General features: G+C 46.4%; 1 protein-coding gene across 4 annotated transcripts in view; it reads left to right on the forward strand.

Annotated features, from left to right (window-relative positions):
- The window catches only part of PAPPA (pappalysin 1), a 345,861-nt gene extending 329,771 nt beyond the window's left edge, over positions 1–16,090 (forward strand). For 3 of the 4 annotated variants that reach the window (XM_090121651.1, XM_090121650.1, XM_031601581.2), the window contains 3 exons: positions 656–727; positions 4,411–4,509; positions 14,472–16,090. In XM_090121651.1, the coding sequence (XP_089977777.1) occupies positions 656–727; positions 4,411–4,509; positions 14,472–14,579 (279 nt within the window). In that variant the 3' untranslated portion in view covers positions 14,580–16,090. The remainder of the gene's footprint in view (positions 1–655; positions 728–4,410; positions 4,510–14,471) is intronic. The other variant, XR_016458996.1, reaches the window with a different exon arrangement.
- The last annotated feature ends 7,738 nt before the right edge of the window (positions 16,091–23,828 follow it).

Consider the following 23,828-nt stretch of genomic DNA (forward strand, 5'->3'; position numbering starts at 1 on the left):
GTGTCTTTGAGTAGGCTGGTGTCTCGTTTTTCTCCAAAACTAAGCACTTCAACTTTTCTCTTACAGAAAACCTGTAAGTGTAGTCAGTACCAAAATTATTATAAAGCTCATACAGTGTAACAGATGATGCTGTCCTTTTTGGGGATTATTTTGAAGGTGTGTGGTGGGAGGTGCTTCTATTTAAGATCTAAAGGATGGTGCGAAAATGTTTCTGAAAGTCCACCTTTAGCTGTTTGCATCTTCAGGATGCACAGATATGACAGGTAGCAAAACAGAGCAATGCTTTGCAGCACCAAAGAAATCCTTAAATGAATTCCTAAAATGCCTCCCCACTTCCCAGGAGCTGGACAGTGGACCCCTTCCTTTGCCTTTTCTGCCACGTTCCCCCACCATGAGTGAAATATTGGACATGACATTTTAGGGAAAATGTTAAATATTATTTTTTTCTCAAATGTTCTGTTATTGCAAGTGTCAAGTCCAACACTTCTTGTAAATACCTGGAGGAGAGCCAGGTCCTGAGAACACAAGAGGTGTTAGGAACTAAACTTCATTGCTTAAGTACAGTAGGGCCGTAGGAGCCAGCACACTGACTTTCCGTACACTGATTTCCTTGTCTTAACTTGATGTTTGTTTTTTTTTTTCTTCTCTCCTCCAGAGCGTTGTCTGCACAGCGGGACTCAAGTGGTACCCTCACCCTTCCCTGATTCATTGTGTCAAAGGCTGTGAGGTGAGCATTTGCATTCTCTCAGATGGGCCATGCTTACTCCCCTGTATGTTATGGTAACAGTCACTGCAGCCATATGGGCTGGAAATGTTTTTCCAGTGGGGTAAACAGGCTTTTGCCCTGGCTGTCCTGTCAATTAAACAGAGATCTCCTGCACCAGTTCTTACACTCAGTGGTGAAACTGGTGGTTTTTCTAGAACAGATGGTTGGGTGACTCTTCCATGAGCAAAATGATCAAACGGGTCAATATAATGGGCCGACCTTTGGAATTTCCCAGGATGTGGGACTTTCTGGAAGACTGCAGAAAGCTACAGTTATTTTACTTGTTTCTTACATCTTACTAGAGGACCAATTCTTTTTAAGGCCAGATAGAATTTGAACTGTGATGTGGAGATTAACAAAGCCAGGGGAAGGAATGATGCCATTTGCTGGCCAGCACAGCTGAACAGTGAGCAAATCATGCTCACTGTCTTCTGTCTTATTTGCAATAAGTAATTATTTTGAAGAGTGATGTTTCTGTTGGCAACAATCATTGTGAAGCCTGAGAGCTCTTAAAATATTGCCAGTGCATAAGCAGCACTGGATCACGTCTCTCTGGTCATACAATTTCCATCATGCTGGCACTTGAGTGTCTCACCAGGACTGACATGAAGAAGTCAAACCTTGTGGCATCTCTGTGAGGCTGGGCAGCTTCATGCCCATTTTGGAAATGGAATAACTCACAGGCAGAAGCTTTGGCTGCATGGACATGCTCTGGAAGAGCTGTCTCTCAAACCCAGATTTCCCAACTTTCTGCAGCACCAACTGCACTCTTGGCACTCAGTAACCCAATTTTACAAGCGCACTGAAGTTATTTGCCCGCAGTGGTAGATCATGGCACAGTGCTGCTAAATCTGACACAAAACACAAGGCCACACTGCTGTGCGGCACGATTTCTCTTGAAGTGAAAGACAGGTTTCCTTCGCATACAAATGTTGAGCCCAAGAGGGTAATAACTCTCCAACAATGTAATACTTTCTGTCTAGTTGTTCCCTAAATGAAAAGCATTCTGCTGTCAGTGCTTTGAATGTCATAAGGCATCTCACACATTACATTCATGCAGGCTGGCTATGCGCCCCTATTCTCCAAAGAGAGCTAAAATAACATCCAGTGGCCATTAAGAAATGCCATTCAGGTGCTGATGCACATTGGGTATCCACTCTCCTGCTGTTTAAGGATAGTTTGTACTGACGCAAACTTCGCAGTGATGTAATAATTTACCAGCAGCCATTATTACTGACATGCTTTTTCTCCGCGTTTTCTTTCCTTCCATCCTTGTTAATTGCCAGATCCCTCTACATCAATAGAAACTTCCTTCTTTTCATCATTCATTCAGCAGTGTCACTGCATCGCAATCTGTCATCGTGGGAGGCTTTGCCCAGACAATTGATAATGGCCTCTAGCATCATTTTTAGAGCATGATGCTTCCAGGATCCAAGAATGGGCCAGAGCTTGTTCTCTGGCAGTAAGATTTCAGAAGAAATGTCGTCTTCACCAAGCCTTTCTTCATGACTATGGTAACAGGAAATAATAAGCCAGTAGGTCAATAATACCAGGCCATTAGACTGATACAATCCCTAATGTATTAATATCCTTAGCATTAGGGAGGGTTCCCTGAATAGAAGGCTGTAAGCAGGGCATTATTTCACTCTTGGCACTCAGAGCAGTAACCCAGACTGCTGCAATGTGATTTTTTGTCGCTCCCTAGTGGCTGGAATAGAGGTTTATGAGTCAGCTACATACCTGGAGGCAGCTAACTTAGATGTTTTGGTGAAAACTAGTCTCCCCACCCCTACCTGTATAGTCAGTGGAAAAAAGAAAGTTCCTCCAAAAACGTGGAGCACTAAGATATGCATCGAGACCTCTACAGACTTCAGCAGCCAGCGCTCCAAGGCTTCCCAAATGAGGATTCGGGTACCAAATCAGAATAGATGTTGTTTGTCCCATTGTTTTCCTCCATAGGATGATCTTGCTTGCTGAGCCAGTGCAAGTAAAAAGCAAATTCTTCTACAAGTTCTTGTTAGTAATTTTTCAGTGTTCATAGGTACAGACATAGGCATAGGAAATCAAAGCAAAACCTTTCTTAACAAGCAGGCACAGCCAGTCAATACAACGGAAGCCTATCAAGATGTCTTAGGAGGTTGAACAAAATTCATTGTTTTTAATATGACCAGATTGGCATAAAAATATCTCTCCATCAATTTATAAATCTTGTCCATGTAACTCATGTTATATTAATGAAATTGGAAGGGCTTTTTCAAGTCAAGGCCTTTGTCTGTGTAAGTGAGCCAATCTCACTGGAAGTCAGTGGAGTGCAGCCAGTCTGAAGGGTACTGAGTGGAATCTCACACTCTAATTCTTCTTTCCTTGTTGGCATTTGCAGTATTTGCTTGTATCTAAAGCAATGATACTCAATTAGTCACTTCATGGGAGCCTGCTCTCACCCAGTATTGCCATTATGGCCTGGAATTCCTATACCCTGATAGAAATATGTAAACTTGCAAAACAGCAGCAGTTGTATCTTCACCAGTCCACAGAGTCTGTCTCAATATGGATGGCCATGGCCTTTCAGGTAAGCTCTCACTGCTGCTTCCTTAGGTCTCTATCAGCAGGAAAATTTGGGTACTGCAGCTGCTGTGAAATCCTCCCCACCCGCTCTGCAGAGAGGACTTCTTGTCGGAAACTCCCTGGTGTGTTTTTCTAAGTGCAGAGCAAATGAATTTTCCAAAGAGCACATAAAATGGGAATGGCCCCATGAGCCTGTGAGTGTAAGAAGTGCTATGGAGGTATGACTGTGCTCTGTGCTTAGCATCCCTTTGTCTGAGCTTTCAGAGCTGCCTGGGTTCCTGGTACCTGGCACAGTCACTTCTTAGCATCAGGCACAGTTTGGATTTCCAAGAAGGGCCCTTGTACTTAATAAGGCTCTGAGGTGTAATGAAGATCCAGACCTCAAGCCTTTTCTTCAGAATTGTGATTATTATTCAGGTCCTGTGCAGCGCATGGACCACATTTTCTTTTTCAAGGTGATTTATGAATTTTGCTTAATAGCTCTTCTCAGCGTCCCTCTGAATAATTTCCATTATCCCAGCTCTGAGCAGTGGAGTGGAGGAAGATTAGGTGTCATGGCCAAGATCAGACACAATAAGTGCTAACTGGGGAACGAGTGCGTGTGGACCCATACTTAGCTCAGGCCACTTCCAATTCTCCTTCAGATCTGCTTTATACCCTCCTTGCTGACACTTGTTGCATAGTTAGGAGAGCCGTGGTTGAAAGTACAACTATTAAAAGAATGCCAGTTTTGTTGCTATGCATAACCTTCTTCTTATCCCACATAGTTTCAGAAGGTTAGCTTAAAATTGTGAAAAGGTGACACAATTTTAGATGTCTTGATGCTGTCTCTGGGCCTAGTCAAATTAATATTCCTGAAGCATCATCTTATGTGGGATGTGAAAAGCCAACACGGGCTCTAGTGTCCTTCCCTTTTCTGTCTGCTTTGAAGAGAGAGGGGAATAATTATCTCTTGCTTTTCAGGGCAGTTGGTAATGTTATAAACTACATGGCTCTTTCAAGGCTTCATCTTCTCCTTCTGATAACTGTTACTGTTAATCTGTGTCCATGTCCCTAGTCTCTGCTCTTTTATTTTCCAGCCTTTCATGGGAGACAACTACTGTGATTCCATCAACAACCGAGCCTTCTGCAACTATGATGGTGGGGACTGCTGTGCCTCAACAGTCAAGACCAAAAAGGTAGGGATGTCCCTTCCTGTTTTCTTTGGGAATTCCTCAGAGAGAGTTGTTTTGTGTCCAGGGAGATTTTATTTTGACTAGAAGAGGGGATCCAAGGTCCTCAGAAGGACCTTGAGTCTCTGCATCAGCTCACTATGGATGCCCGGTTCTTGGTTCATTTTGCAGTTCTTTCTTGATAGGCATGTGCATTTCTCATCACAACCTGCTTTATACCTGTGCAAGACATGTCCAGTTTCAGGCCATCATTCATTCCTGTTGTAAATGAATCCTTACTGCTCTGTAGGCAAAAGCTGTCTGCCTCCAGAACGCTGGGGCATGTTCATCAGAAAAGCAGTTGGTCATCCATTTTGCATTTGGTGCTCAGGAGATCTTCCATCAAGCACTCTGAGAAGGGTGGATTTGCCTGTCCTGATATCCGCCCTCAGTGCTCAAAAGGGAAACTGAAAGTTAGGATTCATTAAGAGAAGAGCAGAGAGCAAAACAAATGCATCAGTAAATCTGAACTTCGACCCATCACACAGCGTGTATTTGAGTGATGGGATGCATTCCCATAGAGCATTATTAACACCGAAATATATTTGATTCAGAACAAGAATAGGTACATTCATGGATGTTTAGCCCATCAGTGGCTATTAATTACAGTGATCTGGATGCAGTTTCTGGCACAGGAATATCTAAAACATGGACTGCTTAAGCAACTGAAGGATCCCTCTATACATATTTTTGTGCTTTTTTTAATACTCATTTCTGGCCAGTATTTCATAGACAGGAGAGTGATGAGGCTTGTGGTTTGAAGCACTACAACATTTCATATATTTCTAACCATGATAGATATTGAACTTTTTTTTTTTTTCCCAAAGAAAGGAAAGAGAATCATAGCCTCTGGCATGTAAAATTTTTACCTTCTGTTGAGGATTTGAGTGTAGATCAGACTGAAGAAAATCCAGCTATGTTAAGTATCTGATGTACATTAATAAATTTGAAAGCTTGAGAATAGACAGGGGAAGCGTGGGTTTAGTGTATGAGATGATGCATTTTACCAGGCTGAGGAAGAAGTTTCTCTACATACAGCAGCTGAGGGACTGAAGTCCTCTTTGCAGGGAGCAGTCCTTTCTAAGGCAGCTGTTGCTGGAGGTTTCTTTTCCTTGGCTCAGTGAAAAACTTCATGGCAGTGCAATGCTGTGACTGCTCCTGGCCCACCTGGGATGTGTTTTGTCACACAGAAGGGGTTATTTTCCTCACTATACAGGAGCTAGGGAAGGAGGTAGTTTTCCTAATCCCAAGAGGCACCATAGGACCAGCAGGGATGTGGTCAGGAGAGGGCTGACCCAAACCAGCCCCACTGGGGCAGGAATGAAGGGCACAGCATCCTGACGGGGCAGAGACAGGACTGGAGAGTGTGGGGCTGAACTGAGGGGAGGGTTAGGAGTAAGGTTTGGGAGCAGAATTTATTGCTTCCCCAAGCCTTGCCTCTCTCCCTAAACCCACCGATGAAGAGGGCACTGGGAAGTGAGAAAACTGCCTTCTCCTTGGACCTTGGCAGGTCAAAACCAAGTCCCAGTTTATTACTTTTATCGGGTGAAGAGGGGATAACAGCCCTGCAAGGCAGACTGGGACACCTGCGGCAGCGGCGGCGCGGCCCTATGAGTTATTTTCCTGTCTGAGGTCTTTGACTGGAGAGCAGATTTTGGGCAAGGCTGTTCAAACACAGCCCTGCCTTTGAAGAGCTTTATGAGTAGAGCGTTACAGGAGATATTCCAAGGGGAAAAACAATGAAAGGTGTGAGAAAAGGGAGCTGAATAAAAATACTCCGCATACCAAATTCTTCCAGCACAATTTGCCACCTACTTAAACAGACACAGTTTTAAAATACACATTGGGTGTAAAAGCCAAAAACCTGGAGGAGACACAGGGAGGGGTGAGTCCAGCTTTGCTAATTCCAATACCAGATGAGGATGTGTTTTCATACAGTTGTAGAAAGAGCGAGACACATGCAAGTGCCTGCTTTGCTCCTTTCCTTTCAGGGTTACAGACTATGTGGCAGATGTGTCAGTCTTTCAAAGCCCCTGCTAGTTTACCCATAAATGTCTAACATTTATGCAACACCTGTTTTTCTCCCAAAATGTCAGAGGACATTTTACAAGCTTTAGATTTATCATCTTTTCACCGTCGCAGCCATTGCTGAGGTGACACATGGTTCACATTTAACAGAACATAGCAACTCCGCACGTTATTTTAGGAAAAGGCTGAAGATTAGCATTGCATCATGTGAAGATTCAGGAGCTAACAGGCAAGTAAGAGCTGACTTCAGATCTTTAATGTCCGCAAACTGTCAAGACTTAAGTTTCACTGCATTCCCACTCCCCTCCCAAAAACACTTTCAGCTGCACACAGTGCTGTGAACTGGGTTGCCTGAAAACACAAAGATTCAACCCACATTCACTTTGATCCACAGTCCTCTTACTTAATGTCTGATTCTGCACGCTCCTGTTTTATTAGCCTGAAAAAACGCAGGAGGCTTCCATGTGCCGTTCCGTTAGGGCACGTTTTTGCTTTGCATTTGAGCATTAGCAGCAAACGACCTTGTGCATTACAGCAGAGAGAGGGGAGCAGGGTGGTGTGGCTTATCTGGCCAACCACCGACTAATCAGTGCTGCTGCTTAGATAGGAAATAATGAGTATTTGCCCTGCGCTACTCACAATCAGTCCAGGGAGCTTAAAAGAAATCATTAAAGGCTTCTTTTGAATGCTGCAAATGGCAACAAATAAATTCAGTCATATTCTAGGCATGAATCTGAGGCAACGGCCATCACAAGCAGGAAAAAGAGACATTCATCAGCTTAATTATTTGTTCTGTGCTAATTGATCAGCCTGCCCGTGCAGAGGGAAGGAAGCCGAGGCTGTGCAGTGGCACCCAGGGCAGCAGGGACAGCTGTCTGCAGGGCACAGGGAGCAGCAGGGAGGCACTGGCAGTGGATGTGGCTGCACAGCTTGCCCTGCGCGTGACCCAGGAGCAGCTTGGAGAGACAGGAAGGCCATTGCCAGCCAACTTCCAAGAGAGAGGAGGCTTCTGTTGTGTATCTGGAGGGGATAAAGTCTTCCGTGAAGGACAAAACAAAAGCCTGTCTCCTTTTCATCTTCCTCTCCTCCTGACCCAGCACAGGTTGCCAGCTCCCTTCCGCCTGGCTGCTCCAGGAAGCTGCTTCTTGCTTTGTGTCCTGCCGCAGATAAAAGAAGATACTATTTTTTAAAGCATTAAATATTTGACAGTGCTTAAAGTGGGGAAAATAAATAACCTGGGCATAGCTGGCTGCCCCTGGGCTGGCGGCGGCTGCGTGGAGCTCCTGGGGCGTGAGACGTGCCAGGGAGAGCTGATGGCTCTTTCTTTCTGATTAGTTTCAGGAAATCTTCTCTCCAGTCACTGCTCCCCTTCACTTCTCTTTCCCTTCCCTTCTACAAATCTTCCCAGTGCAGGGCTGTCTAGAAAGGCCTCACAGAAATCAGAAACGTCTTTCTTCAGGCTGCTTGCGTACTTTGTTCCAGTCTCAAATAGCAGATTTTCGCATGGAAGTCCCTGCAGTCTGATCTCTGCAAATTTAAGCTTAGGGAATTTTGCTGCTCTAAATTTACCCCAACCTAAGCCATTTGAAAGGGCAAACTCATCTGTCTTTCCTCTCTGCTTTTCCTTTTCATCACATAAGGGGTAGAACTACAGCCCCCATGAGAAAAACCCATCTCGTTCGGTTATCTCTCGGATTTTCCCTCAACCCCTTTGCCCCAGAGCCCTGAGAAAAGAAAAAGGAGAATCAACCTGGTAAAAACTCCCATCTCAAATGCTGCCCCTTCAGCCTCTTGACATTGCTGTCCAACACCTTGGAGAGGAAAACCAGCAAGTGCCTTGGCGGAAAACAAATGAGGGCTTGCGGTAGATAGAGAACCGCGTGGGATTCGTCCAAAGCTTTGCTTATCTATGAGATATGCAACTTATCAAAACCTCTTCAGAGACTTTATGGCCAAGAATTCAAGGCCTAAAGAAAGGAGCTTTGAACTGAAGGGCTGTTGCTGGCTCCAGGAAGGATTTCCCAAGACTGTCCCTGTCTCCCTAGAAAGGGGGGTCTGCCCCCTCCCACTCCTGAGAAAACAGAAATAGTCATTTCTTGGGATTTTGGAAAAGTGAGTGCCATCTCTCTGCTCTCCGCTGCACAGAGCTGTCCTGGGGAATCACAGGTCTTGTTCCTCTTGCAGAACGTGATTTTGAGGCAGTGTGCACAATTAGCAGCCTAAGTGACCACCCCAGCCGAGGAAATTTTGCTTATCCAGAAGAATCGATGGCTGTGACACGGTGCTGCTCCCAACAGCTTGGAACTCCCCAGCCGGGTGTGTTTGTCAGCTCTGTAATTAGCTGGCGAGATACAATGAATGGCGGGTGAGCACGGAGGAAGGCCAGACACAATGAGGAGCGTTGCTTCATGCCCCTGGAAGCGGCTCGGCGCTGCTGCGTGCTCTGAGCATGCTGCTTCACCCAGGCCTTTGGGTGAACTCACTTCCCCAGGAGCTTTTGATCGCAGTGTGAGTGGCTCACTGCTTGCCATGTGAGGAGCGCTTCCAGTCATGGTTGGTTGGGATGGGAGCTTATTTTGGGGCTCAGAGCCGGTTTCATAATCATTCGGGGAGGCTTTCCAGGCGCTGATAAATTAAAAGCAGGGATGGTAGTAGCACATGTTGCCTATCCTGAGAGAACATTCTTGGCTTCAAGGGACGTGGGGCTTCCCACAACATACAGCGTTCCCAGGGGAAGTGCTCGTGGAGGGTGTTTGCTTTGCTATCCGACCTCACTTCATTAGCAAGTGTTACAAAAACCAGCGAACAAACCTTCTCTGCTCCACCGCCAGCTATTTGGCCTCTGGGTGGTCTGGCTGCTATTAAATCTTCGGTGATTATTTAGACTAATTACATTCATGTTTGCACAATCAGTAGCACAAGGGTAGGAAGCGCAGCTGATGGCTGAGCAGCTGAGCTCCGTGTGGTTTGGCACGAGGGCTCCTTTGCTTAGCTCAGCCCCGTGAGTGCAGGAGCTTGGTGAGGATGTGGGCGTTTGGCACCCAGCACCCTGTGCCACCAGAGCTTTCCCAAGCATCTCAGCTGGCTTTGGGCCATTCTGGGTCCACCGGTGGGGCTGCGTCTGGTTGGGACCCAGTGGACATTGATGAAGGTCAGTTGGGTTTAGGTGAGCTGTGTCTTATTACATTGGGCTTGCTGGCTTTGATGGGGAAAAGCCCAGTTTAAAGAGGTGCAAATAAGAGAAATTCAGGAGGTTCCCTACAAGCTTCATCTTCACCCTTCCCAGGCCCCTTCGAGAGGTGCCCTAGGTGTGAACCTGCATACCAGCCCCCAGAGTTAAAAGGGAGCTCTTTTTTTTTTTGCTCCATAATCTCCAAACGGCCCTTGTGACCTAAATGACAAAAAACACTGGGAAGAACATTACAGGATGCATTTTTGTCCTGCAAGGGCTTTCACAAGGAGCAAAATACTCCCCTGCATTCAATCTGTGAGGGTCTCAGGGCCGTGGCACTCAGCACCACCTGCCACGCTTATCTCAGTGCTGCATTCATAGCAGAGGCTCTGTGTGCAGCGGGGTCTTCATAGCTCCCATTCATCTCATCTGGGAGATTTTGCAAACACTTCAGAGCTGAAGTCTAACAACGAGTTATTTCCCAACACTTTCCATGCCTCCTCCCCTTCTTCCCCCTGCCTCCAGCTCAGACCCAATGCTGCCCACCCTGGATGGGAGGTGGAGCTGGGTCAGTATGATATGAATGTGTGCTAGAGGTAAGCTGTGACCCTCTGCAGAAGTGTTTCCCACCCCTCCTTGTACCTGTTAGCTGTTTGTTCTGTCAGTGTTCCCACACTGGACTTTCTCAGCAGGAATCTGTCTTGGGATATTACCAGCCTCTTTAGAGAGGATTTAAGGCTCTTGACTCATTTCATGACCTGGGTCCCATTTCTACACTGCTATGTTTCATGATTGTCTTTGCTCCCATAGTCTGGAATGTGGCATCAAGGGCAAATGCAGCCCTGTTTCCAAAAGCAGTGTGAGTTTTGGCCATAGTCTCATCACCTTGCCTGGGAGAGGATACTTATGGGCTCCTATGCCTTCGTAGAGGACACAAGTATCACCTCCAGGAGATGTGTGCATGTGTAGGGGGAGCGTGTAGGTGTGCAGAGCTGTGTTCTTCACTTCTGTCTTTCTCAGATTAATTTAGGTAGCCTGTGGAGACAGCATCCTGCAGAACTTCATCCAGTAATGAGCCGGGCCCTACGCTTGAATTTCGGCTTTTCTTCCACACTCTCATACATATTAGCCAGGTTTCCTATGTGGGGAGTGATAGGGGAAGGCAGGACTTGGCAGGTGGAAGGAAGAGGAGACAGTTCTTTAATGCTGCTTCACAGTGGATACATCTCAAAATTTCTGTGCAGACCATACATGTTGTTAATGAGTTGGCCTTTCCCCAGTCTATTAAAAAAGAAAGGCAGCAGTTAATCTTGGAGTCAGTGTATCTGGGCTCCACACAGGTCATCATTCAGAAAAATGCTCAGTGTTTATTATTTGTAGCACATCCAGCAGCTTTGTTCATGGATCTGTGCTCCACAGGGCTGTCACAGAACAAGCATAAGACAAAAGACAGTTCTTGTTCTAAGGCGTTTTATGGTTTCTCTGTGCTGGGCACTTCTGACAGTCCCAGTAGATGCTGTGTGTGGGTTTGATTCCCTAAATACCTCTGGAAATCAGGTCCTTGAGGAAATCGAATGTTTAATTGTTGTAGATGATATTTAAAGTGGAAATCCCACATCACTGTTTAATGTTTGGCAAATTTTGTCCTGTCTAATTTGACTGTGGATGTGCTCACTGCCCATAAAAATCTTTGCCTTTTCACATAATAGAAAACTGATCTGTGGAGCTCATTGCCATAGACAAAACTATTCATCTCTCTGGACAATAGCACTGTAAAAATTAAACTGCATACAAAATCTGTAAAGGTCATAAAGTGAATGAGGCTAATCTGATCAGTAAGAAACCCTCTTCCAGTCAGGCTCCCCACTGCTGACTGCTGCTGGGCTGTGCAGCTCTGCTTCTGGGCCCTTGGCAGTGCACAGAGGGACAGCTTCTGTCTCTTCTGTCCGTGACTGCTGAGGGAAGACCAGAGGGTTTTCAGAGGACAGCACATGGGAAGACGCTTCCCTAGTGACACCTTCCCAGATATTTGCTGCAGTGGAGTAACAATTCATTCTTTTACGTGGAGCTTTTGTTCAGGTAGGGAGGAGCAGGGATGTGGGAGGTAGAGAATTCCAACGCAACACCAAACTCACGTCAATTTGGGTTCCTCAGGTCACAGTTTCAGCACAGCCCACAAAGTAAGGTAGGGGAGTGAGAGCCAGCAGTTTGGAATACGGTCATGCAGGGCTTTCACTCTTGGCTCTTGTTCCTCCAAGTGAAATGTTAGCATTTATGGGATGTCTGTGCCAGTGGGAGATGGTGCAGTCCTGCTTGTGCGTGGAGGGAAGCAGAGACAAAGAGCAATTAGATGATCATGGCTAATTTCAGTCACTTTACTGAAATGCCTTTGTTTGGGGTTCCTGTGTTCAGTGCAAAATGCCTATCCACCTTCTCTATGAGCCTTTCTCCACTGAATGCAGGGACACTGAACTGCCTTTGTTAGGCTGTTACAGACAAACGTGAATCTAGGCCAGGGAGAGGAAGAAGTTTGATCAAGACAAATGAAAGAACCAGGAGCCCAGATCTCGCCTCCAACCAGTAGCTCTGTTGTACAACAGGAAGGATTTTTTAAGTCAAAATCATTGCCAAATCCAGGCTGAACTGAATGATTCAGGATAAAAAATAAAAGTAAGGGAAAACTCCAGACATATCTACATGTTTTGTTTGAGCATTTTCTAAGTGAACTAAGCTTTCATTCCAAGACATAAATTTTGCTCTGAATAGCCTTTTTTATTTTCGTGTCTTGTAAGGAAAGGTTGAACCTGAACTGTAGCAGATAATCTAAACCAAAATGTTTCCCTCTCCGCTGAACAAAATAAGTCAGTTCCTTTCATGTGTCATTTTATTCTCTGCAGTATTTTAATTCAGTCGTTAAACAGTCCCTCCCGAACCCCATTGTTTACAGACTTCTCCATTTTCCTATCGAAGAATATTCATAACACTGTGATATGGAACAGTCCTACTGTGGCTGGCTTCTGTTGGATCAAGTGACCCGTAAGCTCCTATTGTTTTCTGCAATTTCTAAAGCTTCTTTAGTATCCGGTTACTTGAATCCATTTGTTTTTAACCTTTCGGACTCTCTCTCCTTTGCGCCCTCCACATTGGCACATTGGTAGATTCAGGTTATTCACTGCTTGGTTCTTCAGCTCGTAAGTCACTGAGGCCATAGGTTGGTGAGGGAGGTCACGTCTCCTGGGAACAGAAGTCAAAAGCAACAGGAGAAGGCTCTCTGAAGCCTGATGTGGTGGTGAGTGTTGGCTATTCAACATCTGTGTCAGCACGTCCCTGCTGTAGGCTCCCCAGGTGTGAAATAAAGACCCACACCCCTCTATCCTGTTCTCATATGTCAGGAGAAAAGCACGCTATGATGGACGTGCAGGGACACGTATGGAAGGTCTTTGGGAAATGACAGCGGTGTGCTCATGCGCTTGGTCTCATGCATTCCTAGCTGTGCTGCTGATGCACAGGGAACGGGCATACCTTCATGGCCTGGAGAAATGAGTTTTGTGAAAGAGAGAGCAAACGTGTGGCAGCAAAGCCACGGACAGCAGACATGGGGAGCATCGAACAGGTTCTGGCACTGTCTGGGAAGGAGTGTTAAGGAGGGGAATGAGGTCATTCTCTCAGTCTGCGCAGATGGGAGAAATTCTTGGGAATTCACTTCAGGACAAGCAAGAGAGTGTTCCTTTGGCACCCCCTTTTCTTTATGTAAATGTGATGATGCAGTGTGCCAAAATCAATGTCTGCTAGCCAGGCACTGCAGTCTTCTTTCAGCTCCTTCCCACGCTTCTGCAGAGATCACGGTCAGATTTTGTCTGCACATAGCAGCGACTCATTTGTGTTCCTTTCCTGTTTCTCAGTGGCCGTTAGCTGCATCTTTTCCCCTTAAACTCAGCAGGTATTTAGAGAAGTCTGTTTGCCCAGTTGTATTTTCACTGATCTGCTAGGTAGTGGTTGGTTCAGTTCCTGCCTGGAGGAACTGAAACCAAAAGCACTCGTAATTGAACACACAAATACACTTAGACATGGAAACAGGACCCAAGCCATAGGGCCCTACTGCAGTGTGGTGCCTTACAGAGGGGAGGTTATGGCCCAGAAGCAGGGTTCACCAAATCCCCAGGTGGGAGGTAGGTGGAAATGCTGAGCTGGGAACTGTTGATCATAACATTCAGCGAGACTTTGCTCGTCATGTGCAATGGGAGTTTGGTAGCTTTGCCATCACTTCATGTCTGCAGGCTTTGGAGGAAGGATAGCCCTTTAGAAGAGGCTGGCAGCGTAATGCATTCCAGCATTTTGGTGACTACTCCAAAAGCCCCAGGGTTGCTTGAGCAGTACGTTTCTCCTCGGATAAGCTGCATCCACATGCCTGACCGTTAAAGGAGGATCTGCTGACCAGCAACTGGATGAGCTGAGCAAGCTCTTCTTTATCCTTTTCACAGCCTCTCATAGGGACTTGTGGCTCATTTGAGGCCTCAGTGTGCTGCTGAAATAAATCATTATATAAATCACTATAAATAAATTATAGAAAATAATGCAACTGCAGACTCCAGCTGATCTCTGAAGATATCAGTCCAGAGGTCCCATTTGTTCTCCACGGTGCTGTTCTAGATGATCATTACGGTCCTTTTCAACCCGGGCCATTCTGTGATTCTATGATTCCTTCACATGCCTGTGTTTCCTTCCCCAGGTTACTCCCTTCCCTATGTCCTGTGACCTACAAGGAGAGTGTGCTTGCCGGGACCCCAATGCCCAAGAGCACAACCAGAAAGATCTCCGTGGCTTCAGTCTTGGGTAACGCCGAACGACGTGGAATGGAGGACCACACTGCTCAAGGCAGGCTAGGAGAGACACCACATCCCTTTTGGTATCATTTTTAACATTTAGCTGCTCAACTGGATGGCATTTCTGCACCAGAGACCCTTAGAATTCAACCAGTCTGCCTTTAATTTTTGTCCAAGGAGAACTCAAAGTAGGGGTTTATGTATTAACTATATCTTAAATAGCGATGACAAGAAACAACCAAGAGTCAAGTTGAGAAGACATTCATGTATCAAAACAGCATGTTATGCCCACCTAATTTGAACAGTTCATATCTAGATTTAAGGCGAGAAACAAGCTATTTATGTACACATATTTATAGAAATAAGTAGAGAAAGAGAGAAAGAGTGAGAGATTATGATCAACGCAAAAACACTTTCCCCTCTCCAGCACTCACAACTCAGACCATGTGTGGAAGAGGCTGTGCTCTTGGAGGACTCCGGGCTGAGCCTTTTCTGATGCTGAATGCCAAGGTATCTCATGCTCGGGGCACTGATACTGGGGTGGGGTCTCTGCAGGGCTGTGCCTCTTGGCAAGTGACTTGCCAGGTGCCCAGTCGGCTCGAGACGTGGGACTCATCTGCTCCTCACAAGAACGCTACTTCCAGCCAGAGAGCTCAGCAGACTGCAGTGATCTTTCTGTACAGCTCCTCCTTCTCCCCCCTACCCTCAAAAAGCAAACAAAAAGCCCCCTTGTTGCCCGGCCAGAAGCCAAAGGGATGTTTCTCTGTGGAGGTGGGCAAGTGGTCCCACTGTGGAGCCAGGGAGTGGGGAGTCAGGACTGGCATTGAGGAATGTGGATGATTGCTTCTGAGGAGCAGAGAGGGTAACTCGCCCCCACACTTGTCATTTGAGCATGTCTGCTGCTGCTACTGCTGCTGCTATGTCCCATACAACTAGTTTCCTTACTGTGTCAGGACAGGGTGAAAACAACCCCATGCAACCAAACAGTCTGCCTTAAAGCTTAACCTATAACCTGCCTTTCAAACCCTCTGGTCTCTTCCTCAGCATTGGGGCAAGAAAACAGGACACCAGCCAGCCAAAGGAATCTGCTTTTTGGTCTCCACCCACCCAAGAGGTTCTCTAAACCTCCTCCATCCCACTCTTATGGCTGTGTATATTTAACAACTGCTTCATGCTCTTGTTTTCCTAGGAGAGGGGAAGAGGAGGAAGTATGTATTGTGGGGAGACAGTATTAAAATTTTGGTCATATTTGTCAGTATTAAGCATCCAGGCCTGTAGGTCAGATATCTTTGAAAGACCGGGAGCTTAGCTGCTTGTAATCTTCCAGCAGGAAGGGCATTAGCTGCAGCAGCTCTCATAATTCCCTTTCATATAGCTCCATCCTCCTGTTTCAGCCCAGAGGGGCTCATGTTGTGCCAGACTCTTGTGGGGCTCATTTCATCATAGGGTTCATCATCACATTGAGTCACTGAGATGCCCAGTGCATCTTAGTGCTATTGCTGCTGTTAAAACCATCCCACATAAAGCCTAGAGATGTCTTCAGCGTGGCCTGGACTTGTCTCCTGCTGCTTTGGGTTCCTGCTGCAAGGAGCACACATCTGAAAGAGCATCTTCCCAAATGTTAATTCTTCCTGTTCCTTGGGACTCTCCTGCTTTGTACAATCTACTGGGAAAGGACAAGTTGGAAAGATATTTTCCTTCTCCTGCCTTTTTGAATATTCAGGCACTACAGCAAGGCAGAAATCTTAAGGGAAATCATTTAGCTCATGGAGATGGATGTAAAGATAGATAGGAAAACTAGAAATGGAAAATTGATACTTGTAGGTGCAAAGAGCCAGGCTCTTCTCACCCACTATTGGGGTCACCTCTATGGGAATAACCTGGAGAATAATCTCACAACCTAAAATCTGGAGGCCTGGAGAGCAGATGAGCATAAGAAGGTGAGGAGCTGTCTGTTGGGAAGCTCTTGGAGAGGGCCTGGCCGTGGGAGCCGTGCGGATGGCTCTGTACCCACTGTGCAGGGCTATGGGGAAAGGGTGATGCAGTGGGATCAGGGCTCCTTCTATGGAGCAAAGCTGAATGGCTGCCAGTGTAGAGAGCATTAGCAAAAACTGGTCCCTGGGCAAACTTCCACTTGTGCTTCTTGCCGCCTAATTAACAATGGAAATAAGTAATTGGGAGAAGGTTGCTTCCTTCTCAGTCATTCATCCTCCTTTCTGCTGGTAATTGGTTCATGCGCCATCCAGCCCATTGGAGGAGCACAGCACCTCTAAACCCTACAGGCTGTCAGCACATCAGCACCTGAGACGTCTTGGCAGGAACTCTCCCATCCACACCACCCTGATTTCAGCCTTGCAGGAAGCCCCACTTCAGGCCCTGCATGCATCCTGATGGCAGACCAGTTTACAACACTCCTTTATCAGTTCTGCAGCTCAGCATGGAGAAGATTTTCCATCTGCTTTTCCCACCTAGGAATTGCCCAAGAGAGACAGGTCTGTGTTAGCGTTATTGCCACTTGCTGCTGTGGGCTCAGGGTCTTCTGAGTGACTCTGTCCAGCCAGGGCCAGCCTCTGCTCGCAGCAGTCCGGGGACAACCAGGTCCCTTCCCCGCACGGAGGCTTTCCATGCTGCTATTTGATATATTATTTTTTTTTCCATTTTTGGCACTGTCCATCTCCTCCAGAGGGGCTGAGAGTACCGCGAGCAGAGATGCTGCTCTGAGTCACGTTAACTCATGTTAAGAACGCTACATTTTGATTTTCCAAGGAGATCAGATTGCATTAAGGGGAACAAGGAGAGGGGACTCGTGGGATGTGAATACCTGACCAACTGGATGGCCTTGCAGCACCTACTGCTGTAAGGGCCTTGATTGCCTGGTAGAGGCCTGGGGGATGAGCCTTCATGATGGTGATGGACATCGAGTGGGAGATGAGAGGATGACACAGGGTGAAATTGAACAAGAAAATTGGGGGAATAGGAGAAGGTGCTCATGCTGATGAAATTTAGCTGCTTATGAAGTCCAGGTCACATCGGTGCCAAGAGCATCTCTGTCACAGACTGTGAGCCAAGGCTGCACCCAAAGGGCCACCAGTGGTCTCCATGGCCAGCGGGAGGGCAAGCTGGAGCAGAAAGCAGTGAATGGTGCGGGATGGGGTGGGAAACTCCTATCAGCTGCTACCCCGCTCCCTCCCCACCCTCTCGCAGATGGGCTGAGCTGGTGTCATCCCGCTTTTCTTGCATCTCCTGCTGTCCCCTCCCAGGCTGAGAAAGGAGGATGGCACCAGAGGACTCTTGGAGTCGGGTTCCAGCTACCTCCCTTCCGGTTTCGGTTTCACTTGGTTGTAACTGTCGGTTTGTTCTAGGTTTTACCTGTGTTTAAGAAAAAAAAAAAAGAAAAAAAAAAAAAAAAAAAGAAAAAAAGAGAAAAAGAAAGCCAATAGCCAACAAAAGTTTCTTGCTACAAAGGATTCAAGTGGGAAAAAAAAAAAACAACAACAAAAATAGGAGAAAAGAAAACCCACATAATCCAAATCCAAGAAGAGAGAAGAGCAAAGCCTATTTTTGTGAGTTTGAAAGGAAAACACTGATTCTGCCAGCTGAGTAGAGGTAGATACTTAAGTGTAGATTTCCCTAGAAGTACTGTGAGGTTTTATAACATTGTCTGGTTTTGTTTTCCTTGTGCTTTGTGATAAGTCCAGGAACTAAGACTAAGGTATATTTTTCCCCTGGTATATTGTTGTTTGGGGGGAGGGTGGTGTTTATTTTTTTTTTTCCAGATTATTTTTGGTTGGTTTGTTTGTTTGTTTTTTTAAGCGAGTATTTGTGCTCATTTTTACATTAACCAACTGTACATACACGTATAACCAGTATTTCAGTGTGCTCTAATTACTGCACTCAGAAGCACTGCACAGTCTGAATCCCGAAGAGTTGCAAGAGGTTGGGAATGAGTGGGAGGAGATAGGTGATCCCATTAGTGGTGTGCTGATATCTGCACTCCTGCCCCATCAATCCCAATTGAGGCCAAGCTAGAAAACAGGAGGTGTTGCAGTGAGGTCAGGTGAGGCTGGGATGCCCAAGGGTATTTCAGAGCTGGAGATCTGTCCTTTTAATTTTTTTGGATGCCATGGAAATCGCCACCTCTTTGGCCTCATCTTGACCTCCCCTGCTCAATCCATGATGCCTCACTGACACTCGGTGGGTGTGTTTGGGTCAATGGGAGGAGACCCTCTGCCCAGCTTAGACAGCACTCTCCATACCGTCATGGTTGTGATCTCAGTGGTCCCATGTAAGTTTCAGTGGTGCAATGAAGGTGATACCCTTCACATTTGTTCCATGCCATCCCATCCTCCAGCTGTGGCCATCTCCCTTGAGTGGGCAGCTGGCCTTGTTGTGCACCTTCAAGGCCAGGGACGAGTCCTCTTGTCTCTGGAAGTTGCTGACCACTGAGGTCAATGGGAGCATGAACCGAAGCTCTGATGACCAAGGCCCCAGCAGGCCCAGGTGGCCCAAGATGTTTTTTCTTGGAGCTATGGCTCATTTGGGCAATCGGAGTTCGTGTTGGGCTGTTCTTGCCACCTGGGGAACCAGTGTTCAAAGCCGCTGGTCGTGTCAGCAGGAGCAGAGCAGGGCCTAAGGTTTTGTTTCAGTTTTAGTTTTGCAAGCGGATTTTTTCCCCTTTTCACCTGATCTACACATCCAAGATTCATTAAGAATAATAATCGCTTCTTCTGAGGCCAGAACCAAGAGCTTGCGTTGGCTTCACGTGACAGACGAGGATCTTGGTGCTACTTGGTGTTGTTAGTCCTGTTAGGTCGAGATGCAGAGCTATGAGTCCAATTTGTCTTCGGTTCCCATTCTGGCTTGGGTTGGTCTTTTGTTTTTTTCATTCGTTTGGTGAGGCCACAATTCAGCCACCAGTTTCCATCTTCTGAGTGTGAAGAACCAGGGCTTTAATGAAACATTTCACCAGCAATTAAAGAGGGAATTGGAACCATTGTGGAACTTGCATTGTACGGCCTCTGTAATTACGTACCTGTCTGCAGATGATAGGCTGAATTTTGCTTCCACCAAGTCAACAGGGGTTTTTGTTGTTGTTGTTGTTGTTGTTGTTGACTTCACTGGGAGCAGGATTGAGCCGTACTATATATATAAATATATATATATAAATATATATGATATATATATAATATTATATGTGTAATATTATATATATATATCAGTGTAATATTTACAAATAAAACTGTGATCTCGTCTAGAGAAAAATGTATTCATATTACCAACTGCTCTTCCATATTTATGTATCATATTGTATCTTTTTATTATTGTTATAATTATTATGATTATTATGGTTATTATTATTATTATTATGGAATCTTTCTTGGCACCTTTTGGAAGCGACGTCAACCAATACTCCAATGAAGTGCTGAGGATCTATTTTCACAAGAATTCTACTGGTCTACTGTATAAAAGAGAAAAGAAAAAAAAAAAAAAAAAAAAAAAAAGAACCAAGCAAAATACAGTTCAACCCTTAATTCTGTACCTCACGCCTGTACGTTTGCTGCTCCGATTTTGGGTTTTATTTTGCGTTCGTTTGTTTTTAACGGATCTAATTTAAGTCTCCAAGCAATATATAAAGATGTAAATAGTAAAGCTTATTTATTAAGATTGTCATCTTTTTTAATTTATATTTACACAGTTGTTCATCTAATTTATTTTATTTTTTTTTTTTCAATACAGTTTTTAACAGTTGTCCTTTTTTGGTTCATGAGGTTTTTTTTTTAAAGTCATTTTCACAGAATTTCTTTATACAGGTTTTTCTCTTTCTTTTAATAAACAACAACTTCCTCTGGTCTTTCAAGAACAGGTCATGTTTCACTCAAAAAAAAAAAGTTTTGTCAGATTCATCAGAAATATTTTGCCATTGTTGATTCCTATACCCTAAAGTTCTATATTATATAAATATATAATACCTTGTATGCTTAAATATTTAACTGTGTGATTTTGTATATATCTTCATACACATGCTCACACACATATGAGGGTTAATGTCCCCAGATGCTGGGAGAACAGAGAATCAGAAACACAAACAATATAAGCTTGTATTAAAGAGTTCTGAACTGGACCGCTTGCTTTTGCCACGTCTTTGCTTTCGGTCGAACTGGACCCGAGCATCACTGGGTATGGGGGGGTGAGCGTGGTCCCACGTCTGGATGCACAGCTGTATGGGCTGCCCTGCCCCTGTGTTCCTGTGCCTTGGCTTCAGGGTTTCTGTGGCACTTACGGTGTTCTGGCAGGGCTGGTGGAGGGAGCAGCACCCCGGGGTGCGGTGTGGTTCCCTCCCACCCAACGGGTCTGGTTCCGCCATCAGACCCTGAGGCAATGGGATCTGTCCTAAGGAATTCCACTTTGTCTCAATTGGGAAACCTTTAGAGAAAACATTCAAGCCCGTAAGCGTGCCTAAATCGTGCTCTCATCACTTGGAAAAGAGCGCTCACACGTCAAGGCTTGCTGACTGCATTCTGTGTGCGGGGCTGTTGGCCTCAGTGACCCTGGGGCTGTGCCAGGCTGCAGCTCGGCGCTGCTGTGACCTGTCTGCCACCCAGCACATCTAAGGGCGCCATGCTCTGCCCCTGCCCTCTGCTGCTTACCTTCTCCATCAGCTGCACAGCACTGTCATCCAGCAGATGAGTCCCAGCAGGAACTCGCCGTGACTCAGGAGTATGACCTAAGCGGGGAGGAAGGCTGGAAGCCATCTGCATGCACCCCAGGGCTGAGAGTGCCAGATGCAGAACCCTGTGGGCACTGTGGAATGAGGCTCCGTGTCCCATTTAACATCATTTCGCTCAGCAGAGCGATGGACGAGGCTCAGAGCCATGTCCACCCCATAGCAGGACCCCGTGATGCAGACCCCAGCCCACCTCCCAGCTTGGAGCTGCTGCAGCAGGCAGGGGAGGGATGTCTGTGCTGCTGTCGCTGGGAAATGTGTATCGACTCAGCATTTACAGTGTGAATTGATTCGGCATCGACGTCTCCAAACTGGGCCTGTGCACGCTGTCAGGATAGGTGCCATTCAGCCCTGACAGTTATTGACTCCCTGATCCTGAAGAGGGTCATTGTTAACCCAGTTAACTCTCACCCTCATCAATGATTCAACTCCCTAGGGAAGCTCAGACAGGACAGGGAGGCAGGAGAGGACATGGAGCATGTGGGCAGGAGCCTTAAGGTTGGCTGTGCTGCACCACTTGCGGGTCCTTTTGCTTTTGTTGCCGTTGGACTATGGTGGCAGACAGCTCTCTTTGCCATCCTGATGTATGTGCACTACTGAAAAGCAACACTTTGCCCACTTTTAGAAGTGTGGCAGTAATACTGTTGTGTGTAAAGAGGCTGTGGACAGAACAACAAATGAATTCCACACTGCAGTCTATGGGGCGCTTGGGGGCAATAAACTGAAGGGCAGCCATAAATTTTTTTTTTTTTTTACACTGACATAAGTGAGTCACTAAAAAAGATGTTTTGCATTTCAGCTGTCAAAATCTACTGCAATATATTGAGTGGGGAGAGAGAGTAACAGCGCATGGTGCTTCTATACCATCCCTGTCAGTGGCCAATGCATTATTAACGGAGTATAAGCACGTTGGACAGCCCTGTCAATAGAACACACTGTAGCTAAAAAGGCCTATAAACGGTGTATTAAAAGGTTTGTGTCTATAGCAATACATAAATCAATTAGCTGTGCATCGAAGGATCTATTAAGCATTAATACAGGCTTTAAGACAGGAGCAACCTACAGAGGCAGCTCCTGCTGGGCTGTGCTGCAGCCGCTGAGCTCATCTCCATTCCTCACATGTGCACAACCACACGAGCACAATCAATTGCAGTGTGCGGCCAGCACAACCATTTCTATGTCCAGTTCATGTGTCTGTCTGGAAATCAATCGCTAAAGAGTGGGGGAGGGGAAAAACAGACATCAGTACCTGCATTGAGAGAGGGCTGAAGGCACCGCTCAAAGACTGGGCGATAGGGCTGCGGCCACCAGCTGATGTTAGAAGTGGTGGAGGGAAAGCAAGGAATGTCACTTTCTGATCAGCCCCAAGCTGCAATGCCAGCCAGCCCGTGCCACCAAGCACTGTGTGGCTGCAGACCTCGTGTCACCCACCGTGGATCCTGTTGGCTGCCATAAACCAAACGAGCTGACTGCGTTCACTGCATGTGACAGCAAGGGAAATTGGTTCACACATCCGAGCCGTCACCTGGCTGAAAGCCACAGCTCCTCCACCAAGTGTGGCACTGGGAACTGGAGGAATGGGAAAATGCAGCTGTTGGCAACGTGAAGCAATTTGGACAAAAGGATGTAGAGACTTCAAGAAAGGCTTCCAGAAACTGGAGTGTAAGGAAAGCTGCTCACCCCTCCCATGTAGTGAAGACACCTGAAGATCAATGAGCATCCAGCTGTGCATGCTGGTGGATGGGTGCCTATGTGTGTCCTCCCTGTGCTGCCCAGTGCACCTCCTTGGGTGCCATGCCCTAGGGCACAGTGCAGGGAGGTGAGCTGTTCCCAGGCCTCTTCCACGTCACCCCCTGGCCCAAAAGTTTGCTGATAAAACACGGCCAAAGGGTCCTAAAAATGTTACACTCATGAGAGGCAGTAACGTGTCAAAACAGTTCTGAAGGTTTTGATGATCTTCCAGGCGACTCAGGCCTAGTGAGGACCATCCGTGGTTAAAAAGCTTACATAAAATAGGGGATTTTTTTGTTTTGTTTTTTTGTAGATACCAAGTCTGTCACCAGCAGTCAGCTACCTGCAGCCTTATGATCATTTTACTTACAGTGAACGTAGAACTGATGCCAACAGCCACCCTCACCCCCTTCCTACAAAGATAATTCCTACCAGCTTACCTTATGGAAGCTACCTCCTGCCTCCCAGTTGTACATTTGTTTTTAAGAAGCATGCAAGCTTCCCATCTCAGCTGGAGCCCACGTCCCTTTGTTAGACGAGAGGTGTTCATAAAAAAAGGAAAAAAAAACCCAAAAAACTGGGCTGGCGTGGATGGGTGTGACAGGAGTGTGAGCACATGGAAGGTGCTGGGTGAGCAATGCCTGCAGAGGAAGCCCCTCGTGCTGCTCCTTCCCTCCAGTGCACCCAGTGGGGTGGCTGCAGCGCACACTGCATGCGGGCACGCATGCGGCAGAGCGCGAGCCCATGAGCCAGCATTGCTGGGCTGTGACTGCAACTGTTTATCTTGAAAGCCTGATGGTTATATTCT

The sequence above is a fragment of the Phasianus colchicus genome, chromosome 19 (assembly GCF_987193195.1).
Source record: "Phasianus colchicus chromosome 19, bPhaCol1.hap1.1, whole genome shotgun sequence".
Lineage (NCBI taxonomy): Eukaryota > Metazoa > Chordata > Aves > Galliformes > Phasianidae > Phasianus > Phasianus colchicus.